Source organism: Eriocheir sinensis, chromosome 13, assembly GCF_024679095.1.
Source record: "Eriocheir sinensis breed Jianghai 21 chromosome 13, ASM2467909v1, whole genome shotgun sequence".
Classification (NCBI taxonomy): domain Eukaryota; kingdom Metazoa; phylum Arthropoda; class Malacostraca; order Decapoda; family Varunidae; genus Eriocheir; species Eriocheir sinensis.
The window spans coordinates 19,435,453-19,454,391 of NC_066521.1; the positions used below are offsets into that span (position 1 = coordinate 19,435,453).

At 40.2% G+C, this 18,939-nt stretch overlaps 2 protein-coding genes across 2 annotated transcripts; one reads left to right on the forward strand and one right to left on the reverse strand.

Moving 5' to 3' along the window:
* Positions 1 to 606: 606 nt before the first annotated feature.
* LOC126998138 (uncharacterized) lies at positions 607 to 7,844 on the forward strand. The gene is made up of 4 exons (XM_050859561.1): positions 607 to 949; positions 1,606 to 1,799; positions 2,308 to 2,487; positions 2,752 to 7,844. The coding sequence occupies exons 1-4, from the start codon at positions 889 to 891 to the stop codon at positions 3,052 to 3,054; spliced, it is 738 nt and encodes a 245-aa protein (XP_050715518.1). The 5' UTR covers positions 607 to 888; the 3' UTR covers positions 3,055 to 7,844.
* On the reverse strand, positions 6,726 to 18,088 carry LOC126998135 (fibroblast growth factor receptor 3-like). Its single transcript, XM_050859549.1, has 12 exons — positions 17,634 to 18,088; positions 13,803 to 14,026; positions 13,295 to 13,508; positions 12,845 to 13,041; positions 12,260 to 12,568; positions 11,867 to 12,142; positions 11,504 to 11,684; positions 11,074 to 11,255; positions 10,766 to 10,905; positions 10,478 to 10,572; positions 10,168 to 10,262; positions 6,726 to 9,768 (listed from the first exon to the last, which is right to left on the reverse strand). Exons 1-12 carry the CDS (start codon positions 17,707 to 17,709, stop codon positions 9,589 to 9,591), a joined length of 2,169 nt encoding a protein of 722 aa, XP_050715506.1. The 5' UTR covers positions 17,710 to 18,088; the 3' UTR covers positions 6,726 to 9,588.
* Positions 18,089 to 18,939: the final 851 nt, after the last annotated feature.

The window sequence follows — 18,939 nt, forward strand, 5'->3', positions numbered from 1 at the left end:
CGCTAGGCAAGAAAATTAAAGCTGCTCAGGGATATGAACTTCATGAAGGGGAAGGGTCTGCAGGATGAGAGAGAGAGAGAGAGAGAGAGAGAGAGAGAGAGAGAGAGAGAGAGAGAGAGAGAGAGAGAGAAATTATTTCCCCAAACTTAATATATATGCTGAATATAATATACTACGTCTTGTATGAATATTAAGATCATTACTGTACGTTATTATATAGTGAATAAGCCATGTCATAATAAAATAATCATAGGTTATAAACGCAAATCTCGTATAATATTCAAAATATAATCATTAATGTTATTCAGATAGTACTAACGTGTCTCTAGGAAACATTTAACGAAATGGTGAAGGGGGGGGTAGGCACTAGGCAGGGAGGGTACAATTAAGGAGGGGGATAATGGAGGCCAGTCTATCTGCATGCATGTGACAGACAACGATGGGGAGGGGGGAAGAGGAGAGGAAGAGGAGTCGGTGAGGGAAGAGGAGGGAGGAGGAAGGAGTGGGATATTGGAGGTGGAAGCCAGTCTATCTGCAAGTGACAGACAAGGAGGGGGGAGGGGGGAAGATGAGTGCCAGAGCAAGGTGAGGGAAGAGGAGGGAGAAGGAGGGAGGGGGCGTGACGTAGCCGTAGAGTCAGGCACGTGCCACAAACCACAACTCGGCGATCAATACAGCAGAGAGGACACGCTTCCCTCCACCTGCCTCACACCGCCGCCAAACACCTCACGAATTGTATCTTATCCACACCCACAGCCAAGGTCTCGGCGGGAAAGTCCTGCGGCCACAATGTGAGGTGGCAAAAGAGTGCGTGCAACCCCCGCGAATAGGTGAAGAGGTGCGGGGAGAGTGCGGAGAGTGCCTGGGAGTGCGGGCTATGAGGGCGTGATGGTGCGGGAGGCGGCGACGAAGATAGCGGCGATGACAGAGCACTCAGGTTCCGAGGAGGGTACGTGTGATGATCCCTCTATGTGGCTTTACCTACTCAAGACGATATGATAACACGGGGTGAAAAAAATCATGCCTAAATCCTGCCTAGAGGTTATGCATGCGAAGGTGAGGGAGGATCGAGGCAGATGCGATAAGACGTTGATAGAACTGGGAATGGAATGTTCAATTATCGTTTTATGTGGCTTTATCTACTAACCAAGACGACGTGATAGCACGAAGCCAAAAAAAAAGAAGAAAAAAAACTTTCAAATTCATGTTGGAGTGAGTGGTGGTACGCATTGACTGAGGAAGATGATTATAACATGGGATCAAAATAATAAGGTCACACAGCCAAAGAGGGAAACTTTTGTCGCTTCATGTGGCTTTACTTACTAATCAAGACGATGTGATACCACAGGGCGAAAAATCCTGCCTTTAATTTCATGCATGCTATATTAGACTAAATAATGGTATACGTAGTGACTGTGAGCACCCTTGTTATGGGATCATATAATGATCAATATTATGCAGTCACGAAGGGAAAACTCTTGAAAAAAATGCTTTGGGACACATGATTGTGAGGACTGTATGTATGACTCCTTCGTAATGATTGATTTATGAGGCCTGCAAGTATTATGACCGAAATCACTTATAGACTAAATATGGTCCCAACAGGAGGAGCCATCAGTGCGGCAGGGGAGGACGTCATCAGGGGGTTACTGGCTACTCTGAGAGAGGACATGAAAAAGGATGACTGTGGCGGGGACGAGGTCCTCGCCCTCGACCCCCTCGTCATGGAGTCTCAGCTCCTCTCCTATCAACACTCTGCTGCCAACTTTGTGGTCAAGCTTCAAGACATGGAGATTATTGTGAGTGTTTATGCTAATAGGATATGGCAGTTTTAAAGTTTACTTTGCAAACTGTTTTGGCACTAGTAGGCTACCATTACTACTACTACTACTACTACTGTTGTAAATGTTAACAGAGCTCCCACTGCAAAAAATTATACTATAGATAGATAAATATAGATATAGATAGATAGATAAATTTTCCTTATTAATATTTTCATGATCAGCTAGCATAAGTTCACACAGGACAAATTTATCACTCTTACCAGTTTGATGAGTCTTTGTGCATGTGTGGACGAAATTACTGACATATCAGTTAATACAGATTGCTTATCACATATCAAACACATAAAAACTCCCTGCTCATGATTAGCTATACTCACAACCAGCATAGAACATTTATGCACAATTAAGCAACATCATTGATCATTAAATTAACAGAAGCTGTAAAATCAAGTATCTTCACAACCTCTCAAAGTACACGTCTAATATATCCTGATGCTTATTTTGATCTGTTTTTCTTCTTCAGGGACTATCAGAGTTTATCATTGAGGATGTCCGTGTGAATGTGCAGACACTGGCAGTCACCATTAACCTGCGCTATGATTCCCTGCTGCTGGATGGGGAATATGACCTCTCAGGCAAACTGGTCAAAGTTATTCCTCTCTCTGCTCGGGGACCATTTACAGTCACAGCCAGCAACTCCAAGGTACGTACTCTACTGAGTACAATGCTAGAAGAATTTGAAATCATATGCACAAGGAGGTAAAACTCCAAGTCTTGCCCTGCATGGCATATAACTACTTGTACCATGAAAGAGGTGATGGGGTAGCTAGTTTATGTATAAGAACAGAACAAGCTGTTTTTTCTTCATACACAAACAAGACTCAGCCTAGTGCTGTTGCTGCCTTATTACAGAGTACCAGCCACTTAGAAAAGATAACATGGATACATTATGATTGTACTGCTGCAGGTGACCCTGTGGATCAAGTTGAAGACATGTCGCGGCCGCCTAGAGGTGGGACGGCTGAGCAGTGAGCTGGTTGTGGGCGACGTGCACCTCAACCTTTCCCACATGCCTGGCGGGGCTCTCGTCAGTAAGTACATAAACTCCCACTTGGCCAACCAGATCAGGACACACTGGCAGCAACATGAGCCTGAGCTGAGCCTGGTTTTGAAAAAACATCTCAATGATGAACTCAAGAACTTCAATTTGATGTCCCTCCAGCTTTTACAATCAACTGACAAGTACATGAGGCGTGGGTCCCTCTACTAGAGGACCCAGCCTTCTCTACTTCCTCCACCCCCCCTGTGGCAACCAGTAGTGAGTGTATGTAGTCATGATGACCCTTCAATAATTATTGTGTTAAAGTTCCTCCAGTGTATTAATGTACAGTATAGATACATATGTTACACATCCCCCTGACCTTCAATGTACAATTTTGTTATTAAAAAGGTTACTGTAAGTGATCAAATACACTCTTACATTGGATGAGAAATAATGTATATGCCTTTAAAGAATGGAGACATTTTACTGTGGGTCATCAACTATAATCGAGAATGCTTGTTAACAGGGACCATCATGCATTACCTATCTTTTGCCTCTTGGTGCTGATATGTAAGTTAAGCTGTTTTCTAAAAAAGCAATGTAATATATAAAAATTAAGACTTCAATTTTATGATGCTGGCACATTATCCTGCATCTGAAAGTTTTCAATAATTACAAAACTTCATGACTTTGGTAGCTTGCGAGATAAAAATGTTTAGCATGATAAATCACACAGTTTGTTGATATTTTTGTACTAATATGCTTATATATTTACATTATCATGTTACAGAAAGTTCAGAGTTTGAATTTTGCTTGCTGTGAGTTAGGAGATAAAACTCATGTGCTAAGTAGTGTGCAAGTAATAACCTGGAGGGTGCCCTGTTGATGGGTTGGTGTTGTCATCCAAAGGGCTGGCAGCTGAGCTGGTGTTCAGTGTTGTCAAGATAAGTTCACTAACTTGACATGAGTTTTTGAAATTTTTATATAAAAGTTATTTGTTATATAATTTTATAATTACTATATTTAAATATTCTCTGGATTGCCAGCTGTTATTCAATTTGGTTTTGGCTGTGCAGGATAAGAAACTGTTAAGATACAAGTGCAAACAGTATTATACATCAGACAAATGAAAAATATATAATACATATGATATTATATACACTGATAAAACATGCAAACAAATACTGCCTTTATAAAAATGCATTTTTTTGCATTCACATAATTTTCACCTCATATTGCTCAATGATTTGCACAAACCGGTAACACAAAAAGTATTTGCATGTCTGTCAGTTGCATGATTATGACAACATTTATCCCTCATCTATGTTTTTACTACACTGTCAACAAAATATAATATATTGTATTCATCAGCTGAAAATATTTAAGTCACAGTTTAAAATCATCTTTAAGCAAGTTAACTGTCTAGTAACTATGGCTCTTAGCTCCTTGATAAGTATAATTCTAATTTTTTTCAAACTTTTTCACTTGAATACAAGGGCTTTAAGGGCATTCTTGTTCATTTTTTAATCACTTGTGAGTTATCACAATTGTTTTGCTGAAAATCACAACATATCACTTACTGTTTCACTTGCTTTTCAACACTAGGAAAGTATTCACACATAATGAAAACTTTTGTAATACAAGAGAACAGTATTATGCCATTTACATATATATATATATATATATATATATATATATATATATATATATATATATATATATATATATATATATATATATATATATATATATATTCACTGCTGCAGTTAAATACATATTTCATGTATTTATTCAAGATGAGAAGCTCTGATAAGTTGGTGTTGCTCTGTGTGTGATAATATTGATAGCATATCTGAATAGTATGTACTAGTTAGGCACTTAAAGAGGTCAGAGCATCTTTAATGTCTGCTGCTACTGCCACCTAGACTGCTTTGAGGCCCCCAGACCAGTGCCATCACGAACCAGTCCATCAGTAGTGTCTAGGCCCAGCACTGGTGGGGGACCTTACTGTAGAGGGGCTATAAAGATTAGTGGTGTGTAATGATTGTTCCTCCATTGGTGTGAACTGAGTATACTTGTCTTTAGCATTTGTAACATTCATAATTCAGAGTTGCAAACTCTGCCAGGGTATTATATATTTTAATTGGTTATCAGGATAATGGTATGTTAATAATGAACACAGTTCATATTATGATAGCTGATAATCTCTTTCTCTGCGAAAACTGCAGCAACTAACTCATTGTTGCTGCACAACTATGTGATGACCACTCGCTCACAGCGTTCACTGAAATGTAGGCCGTTGTACCAGAGGATGGGTAACACTTCATATCAAGCCAAAACTTAAATTGTCAACAAACTACAGTATATCCATTTGTTACAGAGCTATATCAAACATTCCATCTTATGCTTTTAAGAGTACATGTAAAGGCTTGGAAAACATTTGATGGCTTGTGTTTGCAGGGATGAGAGTTTGCATCTCAGCCATGACACTTTGGAGAAATTATTGCTATTGTAACCCCAGCGAGTTTACATAGCCTTAGTTGCTTTGCTCCAGGATTCTTAGGTCCCTATCATGTGGAGCAGCTTAAGTGGGTAAAATTTACCAAATAAATATGTATCATTTGTTATAGAGATGTAATTTAGACTAATTTAGTTTAGATTTTTTTTATTTAATATAAAATGATTGATTTTACTTTAAATTCCTATTTATTGATTGATATTTTTCACTATTGTTTGGTGTCTTGGCCAAAAGAATATGTTGTACAGACTTGGTAGTGTTTGGTTGGGATGACAAGGTTTCTGTCTATGATGAAATTGGTCACTGTAAACTAGATGCATTTCATAACAAATATTTTGCTGTTGAACAGAAAAATCAAAATCAAGATGATTTTCCTTTAAGAGTAATGCCAGTATTGCAATTTTTACTCCACTCCCAGATGCTGAAATATCAGGATACTCCCGACCAAGGCCAGTTTGGTCTAACATCAGGCTGAGGGGCACGCCTCGCCCCTCACAACACAGTGCCTTTGCCTGGGAGTGGCCACACATGCCAGTCATGTGTTCTCACTACCAAATTTACTAACATTGCCAGTATTCAACTCAGTAATATCCTGTATGTTTATATAAAATTGTATACTATATTTAGTCAAGTATCGTTACAAAAGCATGATTTAAAATATTGAGAAGAAATAAAACAATGATGTGGCTGCTGCTGAAGTGCATAAGGCACTCCAGTGACTCTTTGATGTGAAGGTATTTAGATATATAATGATAAAAAATTGACCCTACTGTTGATATCACAGAAAACATAACAGCTCTACTAGGAATACAGAATACAGTACCTTGATTTTTCATGTAGTTTCATGCATTCTTTGATTATGATCTTGCTAATTATCTTGTGAATCAGATCACCAATGTGTCCTAAAACTGCATGCCTCCTATTGGTAGATGTAATGAACATGTCCAATGTTTTAAGGCATTTGTGGCTTGACTTAATATTGATTGCACTCTTTTTTTCTGATCACATTCATATGATACTAAAAGCTCCCCTACCACTTGAATACTACAAATCTCTACTGAATAATAACTTCTTTGTTAAAGAAACTGCATAGGCATTTGATGTTCAAACCTGAAATCCTTATGTGTGTATATTAAATAGTAAATCCTAGAAAATATATTCATGAAAGTATATGACAATCCTACATCAATAATGTTTCAAGATTTTCAACCACCAACCCCATCTGGCATCTTGTACTTAAGACAAACACTATACACTAGTGAAGGAGGTTTACTGAGGCACTTTCCTAATTTCCTAATTTCACAAGCACAAAAATGCCGCAATACAGTCCCAGTCATGTTTAACCTATACCAATATATGACTTTGTCAGTAAAATTGCTGTATTATGTTATCTAAATCTTTATTCTTATAAAAAAATAAATATATTAGTAATAAGAAAACATAAAACACCACTCATGTCAAAGACATTACAAAGAGAAGGCACTTATTATCCCATCCTTTTTTTTTTTTTTTTTTTTTTTTTTAAATTGCAAGTAGCCAAAAAAGAAAAAAAAATGCCCAGAACTTTTTAACTCCTCTCTCTATGAAAGTCTGAAGGATTTCTTTTCCTTCCTACCAGACTAGAGCACACCCACTATGACTCAGGTTTCTTGCTCACTCCTCTCATCCTCAAAAATCTTCAGAGGAAATAAAAGAATAACATTTGAGCTATATTGAACAGTGGCACTTTGTTCATAACGAACCTATACCACATGTCCTGACCAAGATTATAGAGGATGTAGTAGTGGTTTGCAGAAAAGTACCTCTCTTCACCCCTTCATACTGTGTATTCCAAATTGTATTTGGATATTTATGTTCCTTGAAACCAAAATAAGTAGGTGGTATTTTTTTTCTTCTTAGTCACTCCACAATGTGCTTACCCCCTGCAGGAGTCAAGTGATACGTGTCTCTGACTGTGGTGTTTGCTGTTATTGTCTTTCCCCATGCCAAATGAATTTGTATTACCTAATGGATTAAGCTAATTAAGTTATTTCTTGTTAAAGCCCTTTTGTTAATGGCAACTCTTTAACATCAGGTTCATTTCCAGGCTTTGAAAATGGTTTCACAGCTACAATAAGGACTGTTACTTAGAGGACAGCCACCTTGAAAGGTGCAAAATATGTGTATGTGTTGTGCTGTGTCCAACAGCTTGATTCATTTAAGAGGCATAAAGCTGCCCACTTATTAATCAGTATTACTCTAGATGCCAAGAATAAAATCCATGACCCACCTTCCCTTACAGCTATCAAAAATGTACAAGACTTTATATCTTTCATGAAGAGTGAGGTAGCTGTGCTTCTCTGAACACATAGTGCAGCAGTGCCAGGCACTCTTCAGAAGATGGTCACTGCCCCTGATAGCAAGATGGTAGGGGAGCATCAGCTGCCACTTTTCAACATGTGATATATGTACCCAGACCTTTTACATTACTTTTCACTGTGAATAAAACTTAATTCTCAAAGGATATTTTGTTCCAAAACCTATAAATGTGAGATGCTGGAGCTTAAATGCCTGTTTGATATCACTGAAGGGTGAATGTAGAAGACTAAAGGAAACCTGGTTGGGATACCTCTGTAACTTGAGTAATACATGAACTGTACAAATAGAGGAAGCAAGTCTTTGCATCAAAACCTGAGTCACTGGGCAATGTTCTCTCATGGGGGGTTAACAAGTACTTCCATGAGTCACTGAAGCAAGGGTCACAATAACCTCTCTCCATTTATAGAAATGGTACGTAGTGTTAATATGGTGTAATGGTGGGTTAAAGTGAATTACACATTATAATAATGGTATTTTTATAGGTGAGTTAAAATGGGATGTTCTCATGGAGATACTCTTTGTAGGTGTTAACAAGCAAACACACATTTAATAAGACACAAATAAACAAGGTAAACAATAATAATATTTCACTTACGTTCCTGAGGCCACACACAGCCATGGTATATGCCTCCAACTTTACCTTTACTTTACTGTTACATCAATGTTGTATAAAATTGTATTGTATTAAAGTTCTCCATCCATTACAAACACCACCCACTATTCCAACACCTATAGCAATGCTACTTGTCTCATTACAGCCACAAAATACCACATATATAAAACATTACAAATATGCATGGTTTCCAGCACCATGAAATCAGCACCATAATAATTGCATAGCTATTTAAATATAGATGGCATGTCAAGGTTGATTTCATACTAAATTCTGCATTTTAGTTACTATGATACAAGCTAGAAAAATAAATTTGATTATATAATATGAATTTGTCTAAGTTAAATATACTTCATATATTTCATCTATCCCTCTACCTTAAATAACATTATCAGATCTTGTTTAAGTGAAATAACAAATATTCAAGCATGTATTCATTTATACTCTATATATCTTAGGGATTTTTTTCTAGGAACCTTAGACACATCTCTGACAGCATTTTTCAAAACAAAACACTGAGAGACTCCTGAGGTGTTCATTGAGACTGAAAAGCTCAAGACTGTGACCAGATGAGTGGCAACTTTTGACAGGCATGTTTGAGTATATGAAAGGGTACAAAAATTAATGTACATCACCCACACTCACCACTACACAAGTACACATATGAAAAGACAGGGACACAGAAGACATTACTTACACCCCACATGTTGTCCATTTGAAACTGAAGGTACTCTCATGATGTTCTACTGTGCAACAAACCCCGAACAGTCTACCAGAGTGAGGAGGTTCTCTACATCCTCCTCAACAACAACTTAATAGGGTATGCTTGCCAATTCATACACATAATTCCAGTTACTATTCATGTCAGGAAGTAAAGTTTGTAAAATTGAGCTGAAATTGATTAATTGATTGGGCTATACAATCATGGTGCCACAACTGCAGTGATCATATGGCGCCGGTTGAGATGAGATACAAACCTGAAATACTAGTGTCAATATAAAGTGTATCAGACTTTATTTTGATATTTTGTTGTTTTTGCTCAGTTCAATTTTCCTGGTACTTTTTTCCCTAATGAGAAGAGTACTACTGATTTCAGTGATGCATACAAATTAACAAACATGCCCTACCTTGGGATCATAAGAGTTCCTGTCCCAAAACATCAAATACCTCTGGAGAAACCCATCAATAAACTACATCCTCTTCTACAACAACAGCTTACCTTGGAATCCTAAGAGTACCCGTTCATCACCTTTGCCAGTGACTTCAAATACCCCTAGAGAAGCTCATCACTCTTTTCCTTGCCGAAGTTATAGTAGGTGTGCTCTGGGAAGCGATCCAACTCGATGTACTCCACTTCAGACATGAGCAGGCCCTCCAGAGTGTGCACCAGCTCAGTGAAGGACGGCCGCTCATTGGGGTCCTTGTCCCAGCAGTAATACATGATGTTATAGATCTGCAAGGAAGACAATAAACAGCTTTAACCTCATCATAGCTTCAGTAAATATATCACAACTGTCCCCATCATCATAGCTTCCTAGAAATAGCCTCATCAGCATTAACATCATTACTTTAAAGAACATAAGTATATACTATTATCATAATTTCCAAAAGCATAGTATCAATAGCATCACCAAGAGCATATTAACACCACCCTCACCATCACAACTACCAGAACATTGTAAAAGCATCACTATCATCATAGCTTTCCGAAACATATATTAAAAGCATCACCATCTTTGTAACATTCCAAAATTTTAAAAAGAGGATACCATGAAGCAAGAAATAAAGTCGTTGGGGACAGTGACAAGAAGAAGAGTAGTTTCAGGATGAACCAAAAGAACAATGCACCTACCTCTCTTCGACAGTGGACGGGTTTCTCGAGGCGGTAACCCTCTCTCACCTTTCTCATGACCTCAGTGGCACCCATCCCTGGGTATGGTGTGGAACCTGACACAGAGGAAGATTGGACATTTAAAGGGGGGATTTAATAGTAAGGGACTCATCAGCTTTTCTTGTCAATATTCACAATCTTTATTTATGAAAAACTCATCCACACACACACATACACACACACTTCAGACCATCAGAGGCTAATCATCATAATATGTAAGCCCATCATAAGAAAGATAGCGGCAATTGAATGATCCTACCCTGGTACTTACCCAGTGTGACAATTTCCCATAATAGGACACCAAAGCTCCACACATCTGATTTTGTAGTGAAGATGTTGTCAAAGAGTGACTCAGGAGCCATCCATCTGAGGAAGAACATATGTGTGATGCAAAGGCAGAAAAGGAAATCTACTAAATATCATAACGGATTAGAAAAGCTATTGCACACTAGACCAATTATACAGAGGTTTGAGATCTACACATGTCGCAACATAGGCCTACATGGTAAAAAGGTAACGTTCACACTAACAGAAACATGACCCTCTCCTAATGACCAACCTGATGGGCAGCCGACCGTCACTCTTCCTCTCATAGATATGGTTGTTGGCCAAGTCCCTCGCAAACCCAAAGTCTGCCACCTTGCAAACGTTTCCTTCTCCAACCAGTATATTTCTTGCTGCAAGGTCTCTATGGATAACCTGGGAAAAGTTTATATCTTGAGATGATCAGAGATTGTTGAGAAATGAACCCTTAAAGCTTGAGATGTAAAAATATAAATCATTAGACTTCTTAAAAGTAATCATAATATGGTTGCCAAATTGTAAACATCATCATTCCACAGACATAAAACTGGCAACCAGACTCACCCCATTCCGACAGAGGAACTCCATGCCTCTGGCAGTCTGGTAGGCAAAATGAGTCAGGTCCCTTGGGGTTAGGGAGGAAGAGGACCCATGGAGGTTGTTGTAGGATGTGTCTGCCCGCGAGGATCTCAGATGACTCTGCAGCTTGCCAATCACCATGTACTCCAAGATGATGAAGAGTGGCTCTGAGGCAAGGAAGGAAAAAAGTCAGTAAAGAAAGTGAGGGAAAAGAACAAAAATCTGGTGACATAAAGGAAGCAAAAGAAAACTTAATCCATATTTATTAGAAATGTGAGGGTATGTGTAGCAAAGCTTGTAATCTTTGGGGCATCTTTCCTACACCAACTATAAATAATTTCCCATTTCTTAAGATAAGAATTATGATGATAGTGATGATGGGGTCAATTATTAACTTACATCCTCAAAATCTCACCTTTTTCAGCGCAGCAGCCAAGCAGGGAGAGGACATTGGGGTGCTGGCCAAGGCCCTTGAGCACTTTCAGTTCCTGCACCAAGTCCTTTCGTTCCCTCTCCTCAGCAGACTCCTTCACGGTCTTCACTGCCACCAGCATGCTCTGTTCACCCTTCAGACCTGATGCCTCACACTTCCATACCTGCCAATGGCCAAGGTCAGGGGCTGGATGGCCTATTGTGTTTTGATTTTTCCCTGGCATTTCCCACTCTTCAAGTTACTTTCAAAACAACTATATTTGAAAATAGGGATGATATTGAATGGGATCTATAGCCTGATCACAGCTTAGCCTCTTACATTACAACTATGTATGAACACACTCACCTGTCCGAAGCAACCCTCCCCCAATATGCCAATGAACTTTAAGCGATGGCGGGGGAACTCCCAGGTATCTGGTGACGGCTGTGAGGCCTTCTCACTCCCTCTTTTTTTGCTCCCCTTGAAGGTATCCTCATAGGTGTTGCTGGAGGCTCGTCGCCACCAAAGAGCTGCCAGACCTGTAATGCTGTTTCTACTACTCCGTGCCTCACCATCACTCTGCTCTCGAGGCTCAACAGTGGCAGCTGCTTCCTCCTCCTTGTCATACATCACTGCACTTTTCTGTTGAAAGAAAGTCAGACCTTTGTTACAGGAGCTCAGAGAACACTAGTGGAGATATGAAGTTCAAGCAAGAGATACTCATTATATTCAAGACTTGATGAATTATAAATTTCTTACCTTGGAATGTGCTTTTGCCGGTCTGTGGTGTCTACGCCAACACCAGAAGGCAGCTACCACCAGAGGCACAATGCCTATCACCACCAGAATGGGGATGATTGTCACACTGTTTCCTGCTACAACTCCTGCACTAGGAGACTCTGTGCTGCTGCTCCCTGACACACCGGCACCTGGTGCCACTCCACCCCCAACCACCTGAAGGTCCAGTTCATTTTTCTGCCCAGAATCTGAAAGCACTTCTACCCTAACCTCTTCTAGGGCACTGCCTTGAGGGTTGGAGGCTGTAACCTTCACAAGGTGCGACCCAACCTGTTCAAGACACAAGGAACCATAGTCATATGATCTGCATCACCAGAGAATGCAACTGAACACCTTACCCATAAACCTAGTTAACAAAATTTTAGCATCTAGCAAAATTCAGCTTCTCATGAAAAGATCTTTGGGAGTACAGTGCTTTAAAGAACAAACCATTTGTTTTACAGCAAGAGATTTAAAAAATCATAAGAAAATATTGGATATGCACATTTTCATAAAATTCACAACTTTATAATGAGGGACTTAAAGGCATGCCAAAGGGTCACACACCTGCTGGTGGGAGGGTGGAGCAGCAACAGTGATCTGTCCTGTTGTGGAGTTGATTTGTAGGAGGCGAGCAGGGTCATGTATGGCCAAGGAGTAGCCATCCCCAGACAGGTCCTTCACTTCCACTGTGTCTACATGGGTGCCTTCTGGTGCACCCTCCCGTATGTAGAAGGTCTTATTCACTAAAAGTAAGGGCACAGCTGGATAGGGAGAAGGAAGTGGGTATCAGTCAAAAACATTTCATACACTATATAAAAGAGTTACATATAGATGCCCAAGTGGTTCAGCCTCATCGTCATCTTAAATATACCTGTTACTGGTATGTCATGAATTTATGATGTAGCTATACAGACAATGTACACTGTATATTTCAAGCATATAAAAGTTAAAAATCAGTATTTAAAACCAATAAGAATTTATAAGTAAAAGCTATAGAAGTGTCATAGAGCTTACTCTTGGGTTCTGCAGTGCTGAAGGGAGGGTAGTTTGGTTGAGGTAGCTCGCCCCTGAAGCCTGAGGGGCCATTAAACATGCCAGGGCCAAATTGACTGGGTGTCTCCCCTGGCTTGCCAACCTGCACCCTCACCTCCGTCACAGAGTTCAGGCGCCCGTCATCAACCAACCTCACACGCAGGATGTAGGACTTCCTCTTTTCCCCAGGACTTAACTGTGAAGGAGAGGAAAGTATGAAAACTCTACTTCCATACTACTTTTGGTATTTTTTACAGCAAAGGAAGCAGCTCAAGGGTAGAAAAAGTGTCCTGATACTCTCCTCTCGAAAGAGTTCAAGTAATTGGAAGGAGAAAATACACACAAAGATTACCAGTGAAAGGGAAGAAATAATAAAGATGCTGCTTAATTCTTGCATATGGAATTTGAATAGAGCAGGGATAAGCTAGAGTAAAAAGTTGCTCTTCAGGGAGGATTAAGTATTTGGTGGGACATAACTCCAGTTACCTACCAGTCCAGTGAGGGGCTTCGCAACCACCACTCTTCGACGAGAATCGACAGCGAAGTACTGGTGGAGTGTGTCGCCAGGGTTGTAAGGCTCGAGTTGAAAGGTGACGGTGTTGTTATCATCATTGAAGGTTACCAGGCGTGTCACCACAGAGCCCACCTCCTCATCTTCTGTCACAAACCAATCCTTACTTGACCTCAGGCCTGGCGGTGGGTAGTTTGCTGAAGCTTTTGCCCAAAGAGTGAGAAGAAAAAAAGTTATTCAATAGAGAAGGGAAAAATAATTCGTTAATGGGAAATAAGGATCCTCACCTAACATATTCAAGATGGAAATGAAAAAAAAAAGTGTCATTCAATTTGCCTAAAAGGAAAATATAATTCGTTAAAAGGAAATCCACAGTGTTATTGAGAACCTCACTTTTTTTCTTACAGCTAAAGAAATAGATCAAGGGCAACAAAAAAGGTATAAAAAAAAGCTCGCTAATCGCTGCTCCCGTAATGTAAGAAAAGAATATTTTTTAGTACTATAAGCAGAGGTCATATTATATTTTATCATTGTTACGGTACCAGACACAAACAACTGCATGCGACATCACATTATTTTTTTTAACTAACAGGGAAATGAGTCCTCCATGCGTGACACTTCAAATGAACCGAACGAGACAACTGTTTCAATGTACGGTATTTACTATAGCTCGACCACAGCGACGAAAATCACAGCCTCAGCCCATTAATACGGTCCGCCCACAGCAAGGATTTTCTCTAGACTCCTTGGCCCTCAGTCTGTTGTGACCTGCTCCAAGGCGACTTAATAAGTTCCCCCCCAATTAGTCAGTTATATCGAGGGATTACTGCATGACGACACTGCTCTGAATACTTTGTCGCTTCATCTGGGTTTCATTACAGGTCCTGGATGGGCACGTGATTAAAATTATCGTTAAAATATAATGTAAAGAAATAAATTGTAAATGTTTCCTTCACTGCCATTTCCTGTTTTCAGCGTTTTTTCTTCCATGTGATCCTTTCAGCTCCTTGAGTGTCCTGAGGCATCTTTTGTTGTATAATGAAACTGTCTCCATGGCGGTAGGAACTCCGGTAAAGAATGGTACTATTAATGCACTGACATCTCGCTTCCTACTTAGCCAACTGCCCTTCTGTTATCATATATGCATTCTACTAACCTTCAGACCTCCCGAAAGTCAATAGGAGAGAGTGTATTGATCAAAGCGACTGTGAAAATTGCCAAGAAATATGTGTGGGAAGCGGTGTTAACCCGTGCTATTCTCTGCCGCCAGTGACAACAATGGCGCAGTGTGGAGCAAAATAATAATAATAATAATAATAATAATAATAATAATAATAATAATAATAATAATAATAATAATAATAATAATAATACTTATATGACCCTAGCCTGACTTAACGACCTGACCTAACCTAACCTAATCTAACCCAACCTGACCTTACCTAACCCGACCTAACCTAACTGTCGCGTCTACTTGCACAGCTTCTTTTTTTTTTTTTTATCTCTACATTCGATTTTTCCTCTTGACTTCCGGGAGGTTTGAAGGTTAGTAGAATACATAATTAAAAGTTGATCAAGTAGGAGACGCTCGTACCATTCTCGTAACAATTTATCTTCCTTCTGTTCATGATGTCACATAAAGAGAATGCGGTTGGACTTTATAGCTATTTTCTTAGTTCTTAGTTAGTTTTCTTTGTGAAGTTTACTTTCCTCCATGTCGAGATATTCTTCGTTGTAAGGGATGCATGTTTGTTTGGGATATTGACTACAAATTGCTTTCTTTTTACGCAGGCTCAGAAATTTGTAAGTGGATTTTTTCTTACCAAGTTACTCATTTTCCTCATCATATATGGATCTTGATTCCTCGAGAGCAAGTGGATTGTCGACGGTGAATACCTTTTAAAACTCGGTGAATATCCATGAACAAATTTTATGTGAGCGTCTTTATCCAGGAAGGCGTGGTGTGCTAGAAAGTAGAAACATATAACAAAACAATGACGGGAAGAAAGTGTATGAAGAAGCCCTCATTGCAGCGGAAATGACAACCGTTAGCTGCACGTTCTCCATTCCTCGTAACGGGAAGAGGAAATATTCTGCCATTCTTTCTCAGCGTTAACAGGTTTGAGGCTCCATCCGCACACGAAGGAATGGCAAGCCTGCATCTCTTCCCCGCAGATACACTATATAAATAAAGCTACTCATTCTTGTATCAGTAAACCATAATACTGTTTCTGGTATAAAAAAAAATATATATATATATATGGCGAAGTTTTATTTGCGATGACAACTCTGAGAGAAGGTAAATTAGCTGAAGCATCTAACAACACTGCCCAATGTTTTCCGCATTCGTTATCATCACTGTTTCTCAAGGACTGCTTAGTATTCTGTACATATTTGGTGTTAAGAAACCTTTATCACAATTGATCTAGATTCGGCAAGGCGAGTCATGAAACGCGTGACTAACCGCACATGACCTCCAGCAACGGACACAAGGCAGGCACGCGGGCGGGCAAAAAGAGGAGATAAAATGAGAAGAAAAAAAATAATAAGCAGGCATCTCTTAATAGTGGAGAATTTGTGGCAAGTAGAAGTAGCCTCTCGAGTAGTTGTTGGTCAGTAGTTCATATCCAGTTACAGAGGAGAGGTCAGCCCACATTCTTCTCAGACGTGGGTAGGGAGGGAGGCATGGGGCAGGGGGCGTGCAAGCAGGGAGCCGGTTCTTACGTGCAACCTTGATACCCTCCTCTTCGTCTCCGTCCTTGCCTCGGAGCCCTCGACTGACTCATCCTGCCTCCTCCATCCACCTTTCTTTTTTACTGTTAGCTGCAGTCGGGCATCGTCGGAGAACACAGATAACCACATACGAGTAGATATATCTGGATTGATCGATTTATTGAAGTATACGTGGTCACGGCGCCACAACGCAAGACAAATGGAAGCTTGAGATGAACTGATGGAGGAAAGAGTTTGGATGTGAAATAATGTAGGTCGTGAACTGTATTTGGAACGCATAAAGAAATGATGATGAACTAACGACGTAAAAAGGTGAATGACATCTTGAAGTAATCCAACGGTACTTTGATTCCTGTGATGGAGAAAGTCAGTGTGTGTGTGTGTGTGTGTGTGTGTGTGTGTTGCAAGGTGCCATTTATAAAAGTTGGTTGCTGCAGAGGCCCCTTACATCGAGATCTACTGCATAATTAACCTCCTATTTTACTCTTGTGTTATTGACTTCGGGTGATAATAACGAAAACAATACAGTAAATCGATCCTTTCTTTCATTTCATCAATTTATCTTCAAATGATGACTTCAGTTGTACCATTTATCCTGTCGCGATGTATCAGGTCCAAATACCATAGTCATGGGAGACTCATAAGGAAGTGGCTGGGATCCTTAGCAGAGCATTGAAGTCTCTCAGGCTTGTCCGTGAGCCAGACTAATAATTACGTCACGCTGTGGAGCTATGAGATGGGGAAGAGGAGGGGAACCTATGCTAGATGATACTAAGAACTTAAGAAGGTTCTGTGTCAAGAGTGGAGAACATTTGTAACTGAAACCAAGATATTTATAAAAAGATAAGCTTGAGCTCGATTCAGTAATAAGTACAAACCTTGAATTTCAACGTATACTTACGACTGAATTGCGAGAAAAGAACATAACACGTATAGCATATTATATTTAAGTTCCCGTCGTGACAGAGAACACATAAAGGATTATTATCATCTTCACTTTGTATAGATTTCAGCTGTAAGGATTAAAAAAAAAGTGTTAGGGAGGAATGGGTGACACAGCAGTTGTTACTCACTCACCTTGAGAACTATTATGAAGGAGGAGGAGGAGAGGCAGGAGGCTTAGAGTAACCCTGAGTACACGACAGTATTCCATGGTGACTCAAGTATACCACAAGGCCAAGCCTATCACACGTGCACTCCAGCACAACCTCACCACATCCACCAACCACTAATCACATCCTCAGGTCCTGGTGAGGCGGAATGGCGAGGCACCAAGATCCTTATAGGTAAACAACCACATCTGTAACTGCTACGGACTGGCACTAGGTCCACCCGGCACACTTCTTACAAATGGACTTTCTTACATTCATATTTAGGTACACATATAACCGCTTTCCCATGCGACAGTTCTTGTAAGAGTTCTGTAACACACGCTAGGGTTAACATAAGAGAGGAGCTCATACCCCTGGTCACAGCAGTACACTTCCCCACTCCCCCATAGCCAGACGTGATCGGTCTCTCAAGGCTTTACAGGTCCAAGATCCGCCTGAAAGTCTTGCCAGCTTGCGAGCCATAAAATCCATCCCAGTCGAAGAAACTCAGTTATCACACGCTGTCTCTATCACTGGAAAATAGCGCCTTCTCGGTAATAAAACAAGATTGTACTATAAGGGATGTGATATATTTGTTTAATTTTTAGAGGGATAATTTTGCAGTTCGCAGCGTCTGTCATCTTGATGTCGTCACCCAAGAGGCAGCCAATAGGAATGGAGGTCACAGTTTCGACAGCCAGTGGCGGACTCGTACGTACATCGTCTCGGAAAAAGAGAAACGTATCTCCAGGCGAACAATAAAGAAACACGAGTAGTGCTTGCAGGGAAAACGAAGCAATATGACAGGCGTTTAATTCACTTTCTCTTGAGAAAGGAGAACCTCTCTCTCTCTCTCTCTCTCTCTCTCTCTCTCTCTCTCTCTCTCTGAGGGGGAAAGGGAGGAAGCAGGGGGTTGGGTCAGTATTAGGGCTGTGAGAGGGGCAGGGACTGACTGAGGTGGTGACGAGGGCACAAGTAACAGTGACGTCAGGGAGAGACAAGTGCGGGCATTCCCACTCCCGGCTGACATATCCTCCTTCCTTGCCCTTGCCCGGATCTATAAAATCCCTCGTCGCGCCCATATTCTCAAACCTTTCGGGGCTTACACACCCACCTCCTCCTTTGCTATTTTATCATTATTTACCGTCAACCAGCATATAGTACAATTAGAGAGAGAGAGAGAGAGAGAGAGAGAGAGAGAGAGAGAGAGAGAGAGAGAGAGAGAGAGAGAGAGAGAGAGAGAATTTCCTTGACAAACTCATTACATCGGGTGAGAAAAACGGTAACTGATT